The sequence below is a fragment of the Leishmania donovani genome, chromosome 16 (genome assembly GCF_000227135.1).
Source record: "Leishmania donovani BPK282A1 complete genome, chromosome 16".
NCBI classification, from domain to species: Eukaryota; Euglenozoa; class Kinetoplastea; order Trypanosomatida; family Trypanosomatidae; genus Leishmania; species Leishmania donovani.
In genome coordinates, this window is record NC_018243.1 from 1 (window position 1) to 14,620 (window position 14,620).

At 58.7% G+C, this 14,620-nt stretch overlaps 7 protein-coding genes across 7 annotated transcripts; all 7 read right to left on the reverse strand.

Annotated features, from left to right (window-relative positions):
- Positions 1–1,674: 1,674 nt before the first annotated feature.
- Positions 1,675–2,232, reverse strand: LDBPK_160010 (anti-silencing protein a-like protein; the record flags this gene model as incomplete). The annotated part of the gene is made up of 1 exon (XM_003859641.1): positions 1,675–2,232. One exon carries the CDS (start codon positions 2,230–2,232, stop codon positions 1,675–1,677), a length of 558 nt encoding a protein of 185 aa, XP_003859689.1.
- Positions 2,233–2,698: 466 nt separating this feature from the next.
- Positions 2,699–3,823, reverse strand: LDBPK_160020 (hypothetical protein, conserved; the record flags this gene model as incomplete). Its single annotated transcript, XM_003859642.1, has 1 exon — positions 2,699–3,823. One exon carries the CDS (start codon positions 3,821–3,823, stop codon positions 2,699–2,701), a length of 1,125 nt encoding a protein of 374 aa, XP_003859690.1.
- Positions 3,824–4,361: 538 nt separating this feature from the next.
- Positions 4,362–5,006, reverse strand: LDBPK_160030 (hypothetical protein, conserved; the record flags this gene model as incomplete). The annotated part of the gene is made up of 1 exon (XM_003859643.1): positions 4,362–5,006. One exon carries the CDS (start codon positions 5,004–5,006, stop codon positions 4,362–4,364), a length of 645 nt encoding a protein of 214 aa, XP_003859691.1.
- A 490-nt stretch (positions 5,007–5,496) lies between these two features.
- Positions 5,497–6,594, reverse strand: LDBPK_160040 (hypothetical protein, conserved; the record flags this gene model as incomplete). Its single annotated transcript, XM_003859644.1, has 1 exon — positions 5,497–6,594. The coding sequence occupies one exon, from the start codon at positions 6,592–6,594 to the stop codon at positions 5,497–5,499; it is 1,098 nt and encodes a 365-aa protein (XP_003859692.1).
- A 686-nt stretch (positions 6,595–7,280) lies between these two features.
- LDBPK_160050 (hypothetical protein, conserved) lies at positions 7,281–8,234 on the reverse strand (the record flags this gene model as incomplete). Its single annotated transcript, XM_003859645.1, has 1 exon — positions 7,281–8,234. One exon carries the CDS (start codon positions 8,232–8,234, stop codon positions 7,281–7,283), a length of 954 nt encoding a protein of 317 aa, XP_003859693.1.
- Positions 8,235–8,833: 599 nt separating this feature from the next.
- On the reverse strand, positions 8,834–10,807 carry LDBPK_160060 (hypothetical protein, conserved; the record flags this gene model as incomplete). Its single annotated transcript, XM_003859646.1, has 1 exon — positions 8,834–10,807. The coding sequence occupies one exon, from the start codon at positions 10,805–10,807 to the stop codon at positions 8,834–8,836; it is 1,974 nt and encodes a 657-aa protein (XP_003859694.1).
- A 961-nt stretch (positions 10,808–11,768) lies between these two features.
- LDBPK_160070 (peroxisome assembly protein, putative) lies at positions 11,769–14,402 on the reverse strand (the record flags this gene model as incomplete). The annotated part of the gene is made up of 1 exon (XM_003859647.1): positions 11,769–14,402. The coding sequence occupies one exon, from the start codon at positions 14,400–14,402 to the stop codon at positions 11,769–11,771; it is 2,634 nt and encodes an 877-aa protein (XP_003859695.1).
- Between the last annotated feature and the right edge of the window lie 218 nt (positions 14,403–14,620).

Here is a 14,620-nt window from a genome sequence, read left to right on the forward strand (position 1 = left end):
AACCCTAACCCTAACCCTAACCCTAACCAGTACACCAGTACACCAGTACACCGTCACGCCCCCGTCCTGTTGGAGAGGGTGTCGCTGTGCAAGGAATCAGTGGAGAGAAAAACCCTAACCCTAACCCTAACCCTAACCAGTACACCAGTACACCAGTACACCGTCACGCCCCCGTCCTGTTGGAGAGGGGTCTGTCTGGCGCTCTCTGCTATCACTCAGTAAGCCGCTTCTCTTTTTTTGACCTCAGCGTACTGGTTGTTCCACGTGCGCTGGTAAGGGAAACGCTGGGCACACCGTCCATAGGGTCAGGCGGGTTGTTTCGAGCGTAAGACGTAAAATCTGTGTAAAGTTGTCACAGCCTGTGGAGATGAGAGCACCACTATTCTATTCCAGGTTGCTTCCCACTTGTGGTCTTTAGTGAAACTGCGGTGGTCTTCCTCAATCCTGGAGGTGGGGAAGTCTACTGTATTGGTTGAGATCGCTCTTTCTGCCTCTCGAGAGCTCTCTCTGTTGCACAAAAGCGCATAATGGTGTGTCCTTTCGACGAGACATCCAATGAACGTACACAGCGAAGGGAGCCAGAATAGCGGAAACACGGCTACACGCTGCGGAAAAGTGCGTTGGTAGTCCTGTTAATGGGAAAGAAGAGGAATAGGGAGCAACTAGTTGCTCAGAGGAGGAAGAGTTTCCTTGAGGAATATGCGCCAACTGCAGCAGCTGGGCGTGAAGCGTGGTAACATCACGGACTCTTGCGTTGAATCGCAGGGTAGTCGGGAAGCCCGCGCAAAAGGGCGGCAGTGCCATCATGCTGCTTCAGAGCGAGATATACACTTGGTGCACATTTCTGATAAGCATTGAGCGGGTGTTGTGGCTGGACTGCAAAGGTAGGGTGGCGGAGCTGCGACAGTGCCGGGCTGTCATCAGATCAGCAGGATCTCTGCCTTAGTGCGCCGTAGCTTCAGTTGCGAGGACGACTTCTTATTCTGGAGAACAGATGTATTACAAAGTCACTCTGCGCATTGCACAAGACCACGCCGCTGCTGAAGGTAGAAAAAGATTACACCACGGATGCACTAATTCCGGCGTGCCTCATGTCTGCCACCGCGGCTGGCATGATATGTGTGGTAGAGGCATTGGGGCACAGGGGACCTTCTCAACCGAGCGAGCCACTGCCTCCAACAAACAAACGAACATGAGGAACCGCTGTCAGGTAGGCACGCATATTCTCGTGCTGCTGCTTCGTCAAGAGAAAGCCACTGTGCAGCAAAGATTGTTGTAGTCGAGATGAGACCCAGGTGGGGCGGCGTTCCGTCCCCCATCCCCGCGCGCGGTGGATATTTTGGCGAACAGACGACGATATGAGTCTACATCTTCAGTGTCTCAGCAGCAACCTCGGAGGGCACCGGTGCTGCCACTGACAGGTATTCCTCTGCAGATAGCTGTGTGGCCGTATGTTGTGTGAGAAACTCAGAAAACGTTATGGCAGCCTTTCGAAACATCCGGTGGCAAGGTTGCAAAAAGTCTTCTGAGTCATCATGACCATGGAGTCACGCGTCTCAAGAGTCTGGCCGCTTACGTCCTCGGTGCCGTGTATGCAACTGCTTTAAAACAGGGGTGCAGGGCAACGGCACCCCTTTACGAGCGCTTGACGGGAAGCGATGCGGTGGAGGAGGTCTATGATTGCGCTTCATTCTCTCTTTTCGCGCGTTTGCAGGGGCTGTCGGCGCTATCGCAGGTGCTATCGGCGTCCGAGTCTGAGGGCGAGGCTGTTGCCGGGCTCGGTGCGTCCCAGGAAATATCCCGCAGTTTAGGGTAGCACTTACCAATGTGGCGGGTGAGCATGTCTGCTGAGGTGAAGACATCTGGAAGATCGCCCTCGCAGGTGACTGTGATGTTGTACCCAATGTGGAGGAATTCGTTTCCCTGGTACTTGAGTGAGACGATCAAGGCAGTGGGACCGGTCGGATCTGGGATGTCGGCCACGTTGGGGGGATCGCTCTCAATAGTGAACTCGTGCCTGCCGAGCGTTGTGAAGGGGCCAACCTCCATCTCGTCTAGCTCCTGGTCTACAGGGAAGTCCCACACTGGCGACCAGGTGAAGGTCACGTCGATAGCATCCTTAGGTGGCTTTTCAAACACGTCAAGCACTAGGTGCAAGCGAATGGGGGTGTCGAACTTGCTGGGGTTCGGGCCCAGCACCTGCACTTTGCGCAGCTCCACCCGCGTTGTCATTGGTGCCTTGCCTCGCAGACGGGAACTGAGTGCCGCTGAGAGAAAAGCTGGGAGTCTTCGGCGCAGTTTCCGGGCAAGTAAACGGAGGGAGGGGGTGAAAGAGCAGCGAGTTGATGAAAATCATTGAAGGGAACAGAAGGAGACACGCGGAGGGGTGAGGCTCTGGTCGCTTCTGTGCTCGTGCTCGTACCAGAACAAGTTTCGTGCTTTGGCATGCGCAGGCCGCGTTCGACAGGCGGTGGTTTTAGGTGTTGGCGTGGCTGTCGCGCAGCGGCGCAGGGGAGCAGATGCGCGCGCTTGTATGTTTTTTTCTTTGCTGTGTGTTCGGCTACCCTGTTTCCTTGGCACCGCCTTAACTTGTCGTGTGCATTGCTTAGCAAAACCCAGCAACGGCACACGCGCGCGTATCAACAAACTGGCGAACAATCGAGCCTCCTCTTGCGCGTCGACGTGGACGAGTGTCTCGCTACAGTCGCCCGGCTGACCGCCGTGCCATGTCAGCTGTGTTGAGAGAGTGCCAGGGTAGCACGGTAGCGCTTCCAGGCTGATTCAGGTGCCATTTCTGGTGGTGCTTCGCGAGCTCGTATTCCTCGATGGTGGCGGGGAAATCGCGATCGGTCGGTGGGCGGATGTAGTGTGCACTGCGTCGTCCAGCGCTGGGGTGGGCATAGCGGCTCTCGTCCTCGTACCACTGCGCCAGCCAGCCCCGCTTGCGCGAATGCGTTGCAAAGTTCTCCAGCCCTTTCCTCTCCGGCAGCTCCTGCTCCATAAAGGTGGGGAACTCCTCCGGGTGTAGCTCCTGGTAGAGGCCCTCGTGAGACATGTACACATTTGTGAAGGAGCCACCGGCCTCCTCGAGCAGCTGGATTGCTTTCGCCGACGCGTTCTGCAGCTCGATGTGCAGCGGGTAAGGTACACGCTCCACGTTACCGGCAAGCAGTACCATCCCCGGCCACACGACTTCGCGATCGGCGATCACCTTCGCATTGCGAAGGTGATACAGGGTGATGGTCTCATTCGGGTTTAGTCGGCCCGTATCCACAGCCCACAGCAGTTTGCTGAGGCTCAGTCGCGAGAAGGACGCCTTGCCTTCGTACCGGTTGCGCGGGCCGCCGGCGGACACGCGTGGTGCCAGCATGAAGCGAGGCGTCATCTTCCGCTCCTGCCACTGCCCCTTGGCAAAACCACGCCGTGCATCGTTGTAGCTACGAGAGTACTTCCAGCTACCCCCGATCTTCATCCATCCCATCTTGATGACGTTATGCCCGCTGCGAGGCCCAACGTACTCGGGTGACTGCGTCAGATCCATCCAGCTCTGTGTTATCTGCGGGTTGATGTACTGGTCCCAATGAGACCATTTGTGCGTAGTGGTGCGCTCATTGAGCCGCGTCCCAACAACGGGGAGCGGGTGATCTGCATCGAACTCTTTCCTGCCCTCATAGTCCTTCCAGCTGAGGCGCGGTTTGGCGAGGAGGTTGTTCTCGTAGATAAGCGGGAAGATGGACTGTACGGGGTTAAAGTGGAAAGGCACAGTTTGACGAACAGGATGAAACAGGCGGTATCGCCGCTGTACGGCGGAGATAGAGAGCATGATCGCCCTGTTACGGAGAGACGGGGACGTTAGGCCACATGGAATGTGGCGTGGGGAGAGCAAGATGAGGGGAGGTGGAGAAGGACAGGTGCACGCTGGTCGAAGAAAGCGAGAGAGGTAAAAGAACAAAGGAATATTGTCTGCACATCTCCGTGTCGCCTTGCACAGGCGTCAAAGGGAGAGAACTGCGCAAGAGGCTTGCAGCTCCAGCTGTGCGGCGTCGATTTGCTGAAGCAGTGGGCAAAGAGAGAGAGAGAAACGATCGGCAGAATGTATTTCTCTTCTTGACGTAGTCTACAACCGTCTACGGCACGGCTGATACATACCGGCGAAATAGTCAAATACGTTCTACCTCTGGAGCAAAGAGGCAGCCACGGGTGCTATACATTACATCGTACTGGAACAAACCACCGGAGCCGCAACTCATCAGCAAAAAAAAAAACGTGTACCGGAGATGTTCATCCGACTCCGGTGGAGCGACATGAAACTACCCTATTGGTGTTCGCCCTTGTTAGGCGCTGTCGGTAATGTTCAGGCTTCACAAGAGCTGCAACGCATCGATGGCCTTCAGAGCTTCCGCAGCCACCCCCTCGGCGGAGACAGTGGCATCGATGCCACGGTAGCAGTGCTGGTAGGAAGTGGTGACCTCTATTCTGCGCACATCGTAGTGCTCGTAGTTTTTCGCAATCGCCGTCGCCTCTTCGGTGTTTTTGGATGGGTCAGCCGCGGTGAAGATGGCGCGCTCCAGCGCCACTGCTAGTGGGACCTGCAGCTCAAAGACTTGCTGAGGAAATATCCCCGACGTCTGCAGCTGAATCGCGTCTGCGCGCGTTTGCGGGAAGCCGTCCAGGACCCAGCCCTTACCATCCTTCTGCAGAGTTTTCAGCTCGCCGAGCACACCAGCTGGCATCGCCATGTCTCCGGCAGCCGCGGAAGTAGCAGCAACGTGCGTGATGCCATAGTGGGCAGCCAACTTGGCCGCCAGCGTGGTTTTGCCGCTGCCGGGTGGACCGGTGATGATGATGTGAAGGGAGGTCGGCCTGCGGAAGGCCTCCTCGAGGAAAAGGAGTGGGTCTGCCGGCATCTTCAGCACCAAGTTGTGCATCGCTTCATCTAGAATCGACTGAATGCCCTTCGACTCAAAGTACTGCAGGGCGGCAGCGGAGATGGTCCCGGTGGACATTGTGTCGGCGCGCACAGTAGACAGGGAAAGATAGAGGGAGACAGTACGGCGGGAGAACGTCGACACGTGCGTTGCCGGCCAGCGCTCTCTTACGCAAGCTGAGGGTCGAAGAGTACCAGAAGAGGAAGGAGGGGGAGACGACAAAGAGGCCGTGACACAAATGGGCGTAGTGTAGAGGCGGCAGCGTGCATACGGCAAAGCTGCCATGAGCCGGGCTCCCTTCCATGGAGTGGTGGACAACAGAGGGGCGGGAAGAAGGGGCGTACCTCGTGGTAGGAGGGCATAGAGACACCACAACAAAACCACTCCCGTGCACTCCCGAACCTCTCTGCGTTGCACGGACCCTACGTGGAGAAACACCCCGAATCCGCAGGCAGTGGACGTGCGCTACTAAGAGTGCGAGATAGGGGTAGGGCAAAGATCGGGAAGTTAATCGCGGCAGGTGGCACTCATTAAGCCGTGGCGCGCAAAAAAGGGATCGCTGCGTTGGCTAGTTGAGCTCGAACTCGATCTTGTAGCACCGCTGCGCAAGGTCTTCCGCCGTCAGTCGGAGGGTCAGCTCCAAGTGCTCATTGAGGCGGTGAAACGAAACGGTCTTCTCATCGCGGAACTCACGGGGCAGGAGAACCGTGGTCTGCTTCCAGTGCGTTGGTGGGGCGAGTGGAGAGGTGTCGAGGATGGCGTCGCCGTAGCTGACCTGAAACCACAGTGTAAAACCCTCCACAGTGAACCGCCCTGTCTCGTCGAGACTAGCCCTCGCGGAGGCGCCGGTGACCGAAGTCGAGAAGTCAAAGGTTCGTGCCGCCACGATGTTGGCGAGCTCGCCAACCGCAAGTGTGTCAAAGCAGCCTTCCCAAAAGACTACACCGTCGTGCAGTAAAGAACGCTGCGGCATGACGTCCACCAAGGGCGACGTCGCGTCAATGTGCTCCTCGAAGTCGAGTTTGCCGAGGGCATGCAGGGAGACACCGTCGACGGAGTCCCAAAAGGCGGCGAAGGTTTCCGCGTAGTAAGGCTTCAGTGTGATGGGCGCCACCAGGAGGCGCCCGTGGGACGGAAGCATGCAGACGGTAAGCGAAGACTGAAGGGCTGCGTTCACGTCGTGGAAAAAGTCACGGGCTCGTAGCACTGAGGGCAGCATGCATTCATGGAAGAGGTAGAAGCCCATCCACTCCGATACTACAAGCGCGACGCCGCCGTGGAGGCGAACGCATGGGTGTTCGTTCAGAAATGCCTCGACGCCGGCAGCGACAAGTTTCTCGACCGTGGATGCGATGACGGTGACGCGGCCAGACAGGCCGTTGTCGGCAAAAACGCGTTGTTGCAGTTTCGCGATGGACGACGCCTCAAGAGAGAATACGTGCGCGGCACCTGATTGGGCTGCCCAGCAGGACAAGATGCCTGAGCCGGAGCCCACATCCACCACCACCTTGCCCTCAATAACAGACCTGTCAGTGAGGAGGGCCTTGTAGAAGTCCATGCGCGGACGATCGCGAAGCATCACCTTGTGGACGCTGAGGTCCGCGTAGCTCTCAAAGTATTGATCATCCTTGGAGGCGTTAGATGCGTAGTCCTCTTGATGCTGCATGCGGCCGACGAAGAAAAAGTGGCGGCTGAGGTTGAAAAGGAATGACACAGACCCTCGCGGTAGGAGGGAAGGGCGGAGAGGAACGGCTTAGCACAGCAACGGCGAGAAACACGTAGAAAATAGGGATGAGGAAAGCGAGGCAGAGAGAGAGAGATAGTATGGCACACCCGCAGTACCATCCGCTACCCGCCGGTAGAAAAGAACAGGCATGTGCGTCTGGGAACACTGGCGGAAGGAGAAGGGGGACTGATGAGCTGCGCTTACCACTCTGGTTCTGACGGCGGTTTTGTGCTGCTTTCGAGGGCAAGGCAGACAGCAGACAACGACCCGGGTCACACGGCAGCGGCCGTATTCTTTACTCGTGACTGTGGAAACAGAAAACTCGTTTAGGATGCGGTGTCGCCTCTCCTCCTGGTTTGCGTGGATACGCCAACCAACCAGCCTTACTTTATTTGCAGCGTCCGTCAGAAGGGGGAGGGGAGGACGCTACGCTGCGCAGTGTGCCAAGATCGGCGAGAATACGTGCACCAACAGAACAAGTTGGATCATGGCTGCTGTCGGGTTCAGAAGGTGGAGAAGCAGCACCCGCTACTTTGGCCACAAGCACAAGTACCTGGAGTTCACAAATGCTGGAGGGAGCAAAGTCATGTTGCCGCTTTCTCTTTCTTTTTTTTTGCTGCGCGCATTTACTCGATCTGGAAAATGGATGCGACACCCTTGGAGAGCTTGCGAACGCGCTGGAATAGCTGGCACGCCAGCTCGGCATCTCCGTGACTTTCGGCGAGGCGCGCCTCCTGGTACGCATTAAACGCCTTCACATCTGCCTCAGAAGTGAAAATGGCGGGTGTACGGTGGTAGAGCAGGTCTGCGCGGCAGATGTATTTGTGCCCCTGCAGCACCGGCGCCCCTTCGTGTAGCAGGTTGTAGTAGAAGAATGCGGCTGAGCCCTTCTTGGGGTAGACGGCTCCCACCCGTTGCGTTGCGTTGCCGCGGTACTGGTTCTCCTTCTCGTCCAGGTACATGACGTTGCACTGCTCACCCGCAAAGATAAAGGTCTCTCCGCCATGCAAGCAGTCATTGAGGTAGATGAGCAGCGTGTAGAAGGAGCGGGTATTGAGGTCCAAAATGGTGGAACCGTCCACGTGGGGCATAAAGTGGCCACCGGGGTGGTAGCGGCCGAACAGAAGATTTTCGGAGAGGGCGTGGGGCACCCACGTGCCGGCGAGCTCACGCTCGAAAAACTCTTCGGCGTTAGGCATATCTTCCGAAAAAAACTTCGGCTTGAGAGAGACGACACGGGCAATGCGCTCGTACAGCTTCGCCGAGAGGTGCGGAAAGTTCGCCTCGATGGTGTCCACGACGCGCACCGCTTTAGAGGCGCTGTCGCACGTGGCTTCTCCGTCGGCGTCGTGGTGGTTCTTCTGGAGCCAGAAAGTGTAGCCCACCTTCTCGCAGGCCGCCACGAGTTGGTCGCACTCTTCGTGCGTCAAAAAGTTTTCGAGCACAATGCAGTCGGCCTTGCCGTCGCCTACGGACACCATCGCCGGCGTCGGGAACTCGGTCACATGGTCAAATACATGGTCAATGATCTCCTTGTTGAGGGGTTCCCCCTTCTCTATGATGTTGTTGTAGCTGAACATGGCCGCATGCTCATGTGCCCTACACAATGCTGAGACGAAGCACCCACGTGGGCGCTGGCAGGTGGCTCCCGCAAACGCCACCCACCAAGTCCGAGTTGCCGGGAGGCAGGCAGGCAGGCAGGCAGGTGGGAGGGGCACACGCCCTGCTGCACACAACAGGATTGGGTGCAAGGGAACGCAAAGGACGCGATCGAAAGAACGTGAAAAGGGGAAACGCAGAGGCGGGGTAAAGTGAGCGGAGGGAGAAGAGACACGAGTGTGGCGTGGCCTCCACGTTAGTGGCTCATCATCTCAGGGCAGCGCCTCAAGGTCCGCGCAGCAAGGCATCGCCTTCTTTTTGCCCACGTTTCGTCCGAGACGACACTGGCGGCAGATGCGGGAATCCTTGAAACGAAGATACGAGTGTCGGAAGCAAGAAGAGCCCCTCTCATGTCTTGGTGACTCGCATGCCCTTCGTTGGCGTTCGCCTCTCGTGTGTGGACGGTGTTTGGCCCCTTCATAGCGGCGTTATACGAAAAGAGAGATCAGGACGGCCGCCGTTAAAACTGGTATGCCCGCACCGAGGGGCCGCAGACACACGAAGTGCTGGCCTTGGGGAGCTAATCCAAAAGAAGTGCACGCACCGCGAGACGTGGGTGGAACCATGCCTTCTCCTCCTCGCCATCCGGCGCCGCGCACATGGATATTGCGGCCCGTTTTGCAAGCTTTAGAAGCTTGTCGTCCTGCTTGATGTGATTCCGGAGGGTGGAGGTAATGGGGGCGAAGGGCGGGATGGTGTACTCTTCCAGCGCGCTGTGCTTGCCAAGCTCCGCCACGTAGGCACGACGCTCTTCTGGGAGCGAGTCAGCGCTGATGCAAGGCGCTTGGAGCTGTGCCGTAGGTTTTTTGGTGTTGGTGACGGTGTGGAAGCGTGTGCTGTCCATCTTGCGCTCGTGCGTGGACTGCATCGGCGTCGAGTTGGCGTTGCAGGGAAGGAGCAGAATGCTGCTTCCCTTCATGCCCATGCGGCCTACACGCCCAACGCGGTGGATGTACGACTGCACAGTAGCCGGTGGCTCAAAGTGGTACACATAGTCGACATCGCGCACATCGAGCCCAAAGGCGGCGACATCGGTGCAGAGGAGAATGGCGCCCGTGCCCATGCTCACGGTGCCGTCGCGCTTCCAGCCGCTCGTGAAGACCTGGTTCTTCTTCTCTGCGTCTGAGAGGGCTTTCTTCGGCTTGCGGGTCTCGTTGCTGCGACTCACGTGGGTGAGGAACTGGTTGTACTGATCGATGCGGGCACTTTCCGTCATGCCCTCGTACATCACAAACACCTTCGGTATGTACAGGAGTGGGCGTGCGCCCTGGCACAGAACAGAGAAAAGCCGCTGCACAAACAGAAGAACACGAAAGTTGTTGAAGAAGACAAAGTGCTTCTTCGACGCGTGCAGGTTCATGAGCTGGACGAAATACGGCAGAAAGTTCGCGGCGTCGCACACGACGAAGCGGTTGCTCAGCTGTGAGACAAAGTCGTCGTTGGACCGCAGCGCCAGCGTGTGCAAGGTGCTATCACACTCCGCGCACACCTTCCTGGCATACACCTTGAGCGAAGGCGAGGTGGCTACAGTAGCCCCGACAAACGCAAAGTCCATCCACAGCCGTGCGCCGGCCGTCCCGGGCTCTTTCTCGGGCACAGGCCGCTTCTTCGCGGCTGACTTGCGGCGGCGCGGAGACGGGCTCACAGGGTCACGGGTACGCCCATAGCCAGCCACAAACTGCTGCACTGTGTTGCGCATGTCGGTGGAGTTGTAGAGCAGGTCTGCCTCGTCAAGGACAACAACGAACCGTGCCTCCGATGTGGAGTAGAAGCGTACACTATCACGAGAGATACTGCCCTTCTCCGCATCGGTGTTTGCTTGCGCTCTGCGAGCGAGGTAACGCTGCCGCGTTGCCTCATCTTGCTGCGCCAGGAAATCCGCGATATCATCACTGGAAGGGTCGAGTGGCGTCTTTTGAGCCTCCTCGAGCATCGGAAGCAGCTCGTCAAAGTCCTTTGGAGTCGTGACGAGGATCGTGCCCGCACCACGGGCCCCGCGCTGGAGGTGCTGCAGTACTGTCGCAGGCTTCTGGACAACGCCGTCGCAGAGGACGAACTGGATGTTGAAGGGGTAGCGAGCCGCCAGGCTGCGGCCGACCACGAATGTCTGCTCAGCCAGCGTGCGCGACGGCGAGAAGATGACGCCGAGCACGTGACGAAACAGGGGTGGACGCTGATGCGACGCCACATACGCTTCGCAAGATCGCACGCACCGCTCCATGATGGGGAGAAGAAACGCGAGGGTCTTACCACTTCCCGTTGGTGCCTCGACGACAGCGCTTGTACCTGCTTGCGTGAGGACGCGCAGCGCGAGCGCTTGCACGGGGGTGGCGTGCGAAAAGAAGAAGACATTCTTCAAGGCGAAGATGGATGCCTTGTGCAGCTCCGGTCGAATATCCTCCCATGGCAGCTCCAACGCATCATCGTGCCACGCCTTCTCCTCCGGCTCCCATGTGCGCCGAACACGCTTGGCAGTGAGGGCAGTGAGCGACATAACAACAGCACTGAACGTCGAGTGGCGCGCAGATGGAAGTTGTGCCTTAGAGGGGGGGGGGGGCAACAAGGAACAAGACGGCGAATGTCAACGTGTGAGCAATCGAAAGGAGTGTGGGCAAGCCGCCCCGGCGCGAGGCCCAAAGACAAACTCGACGAAGCAGGGAAAAGACGAAACGAGAAGAGGACACTTGATCACAGAAAAAGGGTGAAAGTGTGGAGAGAGAGAGAATCCACGCACGCGCGCTGGCAAGTTCACGTACCTGGGTAGCAAGTGAAACGGATAAACTTACGTGGCAGCCGCACGAGCAGGTAAGGTACATCGGTAACCGGCGCTGCGCTCTGGAGGCGCAGCCCACGGAGAGGGAGAGAAAGTCAGACGCAACTGTGGCGCTGTGGCAGCTCTGGTCTCTGCCGCATGCGCAGCGATAGCGCCTACCCGTCTCTTGTGTCGATAACGCTTCCAGTCATGCCGAGGATGTGTCTAACGGCTCCATCACTCCCCCCGTTTCATTCGTGTCGGACTTGGCGCACCATCCGTCAGGTGTAGGACAGGCGTAAGCGCTACGACAAGCAGAAGAGGATGAGCACAAGGGCGTACACAGCCAGCCTCTGTACGAGGAAAATGAGATGGACACGGGTGGAAAGGGGCACACACTGCATCACTCCTACGTCCACCGCCTTCACCCCCCCCCTTCGCTTTAGCGGACTTATCTTTCCTGGCACATGTCCGTGTGCATGGTACACCTCCTTCTTGCAACGGATGGGCATCAACAGCGGCCGTGCTTGGGTGGGCAGAGATGAGGGGATGTTCGGTGACAGAACAATGCCATCCGTCACGTCTGACCCCAGCGCTGTCTGCGCGTCCCTCTTTTGACATCAATCCTGCACACCAGCAGGCAAGTGCGCCGCGCACCTGCGCGAGGGCGGCATAAAAAAAGGAGGGCAATGAAGATGCCCTCCTACCCCTTCGTGGACTTGTCAAACGTCTGCTTGAGGGCTTCGTACTTTTGTAGGTCTGCCTTCGTCACAGAGGGCTTCAGCTGCGCTCGAGCACGGAGGAAGTGTTGCATGCAGACCGTTATCGGCTTCCGCTCCTCCTCGGCCGCTGCCGTTGCAGGTGGGAGTGCAGAATCAGGAGTGTTAGCAGCCCCGGTCTCCGCTAACGCATGAGTGGTGATCTGCTGTTGCAACTCCTCAAGGGCGTCCTCTACGGCAAACATCATGGCGTCCGAGCAGAGAGCGAAGAAGTCGGCGCCGGTGTACACAAAGTCCAGCGGTTCCAGCACTGCCGAGAGATCCACGTCGGCGCTCATGTCGAACTTGCGGGTCAGAGCCTTGAGCGCAAAGAGCTGCTCCTCGCGCGTAGACGGGATACCGAGGTAGCACAATCGATCGAAGCGACCGGGGCGCAGGAGTGCGGGATCGAGCAGGTCTGGTCGATTCGTCGCGCCAATGATGAACACGTCTCCACTTGCCGTGCCGTCAGAGCGCTTCTGGCCAACGCCGTCCACCTCCACCAGGAGCTGCGATACAATGCGGTCCATGACGCCGCCGGCGTCGCCCTTCGCGCCACGCGCTGGCGCCAGCGCATCGATTTCGTCGAAGAAAACAATGCACGGCGAGTTGTCCCGCGCCCGCTGAAAGAGGAGCCGAATGTTCCTCTCACTCTCACCAACATACTGGTTAATCAGCTCCGGGCCCTTGACAGATATAAAATTCATGCTCATCTCTGTGGCGACAGCCTTCGCCAGAAGCGTCTTCCCGCAGCCGGGGGGGCCGTAAAAGAGAACCCCAGTGCGCTTCTTCATGCCCTTCTCGAACACCTCAGGGTGTAGGATGGGGAGCTGAATCATCTCCCGCAACTCCCGCTTGGCTTCCTCCATGCCGCCCACGTCGCCCCAGCGAACGGGCTGCAGCTTGGTGGAGACCATGCTGTACCCGTGCGACTTGAGGTAGGACTGCACCACGGGCTCGCATGAGACGTCGCTGACGACCGCCAATGCCTCTCCGGTGCACCGCGCGCACTGCGCTGCATCGAGGACACAAGCCTCCACAAGCGACAATATGTCGGCATACGTCAGACCGACCGCCCAGCCCGCGAGCGTCTTGGGTGACAGAAGAACGCTCGCATGCACACGATGCTGCGCGCAGCTCCACTGCAGCAGCGGCGCGATGAACGCTGCTCGGTCCTCCTCGGATGGGTTGCCGCACTCCAGCACACCGTCTGCGTTGGTGGCACGAGCTGCGATCATGGGTGGCACAGCGTCAATCGATTCGCACAGAAGAAAGAGGATGCGAGGTCCGGGCGGTGGACCTCCGGCCACTGTCGCTCGGACGCCGCTGCTCAACTCGTCAAGCACCGATAAGAAGTGCGGGCACAGGTCCGCGATTGTGTGCGCGTTGTGGACAATCAGTACCGTCGTCGCACCGCATAGCTCGCCAAGAAATGTCCGGGTTAACGTCTCCAGCCCCGCCTCCTCCATCGCCTCGGCGGAGGCAAGGAGGCAGGGAAGGCCAAACGCCGCGACAGCGCACTCGACAAACTCGCGCGGCAGGTTCTCCTTTACTCCGTGGACAACAAAAGTGTGCACGTCGCACTCCAGCGATGGCGTCACAACACGGCGAAGCTCACGACAGAGGCGAGCGTACACCTGGACATCGGCAAGCCCGTATGCTGGTGATGGAGCCCAGAGCGGTGTGTGTTCCCAAACGTGGCTGTTTCGCTGGTGCACGAGCGCCACCTCGACGGTGTCTGCCTCGCCGCCGCAGTTGCGGAGAACACCAAATGACACTGGAGTGCCACTCCTCTCCAGACGCGTCACGCGCAGGGCGAGAAGGTGGCGGCAGGAGGCGTTTTCATCCACCCACGTTTCGTTCCATTTGCGGACCTTATGGGACAGCACACGCGACACACTCTCCAACACATCTACGCCCTCCAGTCGCTGCGCCGCTGCGTGGAGCGTGTCCTTTTCAAGGTAGAGTACGTCGCCGGTGCTGACGAGGCGTCCCTCCCAGGCGACAGCTGAGGCTGCGCCGAAGAGTGCGCACAAGTCAGGGTAGTGGAGTCCGTATAGCTCTGTCAGAGTCGCGTCGTTCACAGCAGGGCAAAAAACGATCTTCGTGAGAGCGTGCGTCTGTGCGGCGGCCGATCTGTGAAGAAGCTCTCCGGAATCATCTTCTACAGGCTGGAAGGCATCCACAGGAAGGCACAAAACCGTGTTCGAGTAGTCGACTGACTGCGCGGACGACATCAACATCTGTGACGGATGACTGTAGAAGGCGGCACGCACGTTGCGGAAGAGCTCGGGGCCCACCGTCATCATCGCGCCGGAGGACGAGCCCGTGGGCGTGGACCCCAACTCATTCACCACAAACACGCAGTTGTGGCAGCAGCCGCTCACCTTCACGATGGCCTCGTCCTCGAGGAGCAGGTTCTCGAGCGTGTGTGGCGTGGCGAGCGCCGTCGAGCCACGGAGGCTGTTGTCCAGACGCACAGCGACACACGCGGCCGGGGCGTCATCGTGGTGGTCTTCTCTCGCGACGTCCCTGTCCGCTCTGTCACCAACAATGGGCGTGGGAGGGAGAACCACCATTGTGACTGCCGTGTCAGCGCTTAGGCTGCAGTGGGTGGACGGGAGCAGGTCCACGACACGCAGGGAAGGGTAGGCGTCTGTGCCGTCGACAATCTGATGCAGGTGCAAGCTCGCGTGATTCTGCGCGATCTCCGACTGCAGCGAGTACGTCCCTGGCGGCTTGCCCATCACCGCCTTGTACCCCTCGTCTGTCAGTGCACGAAAGATGCAGCGCGTCA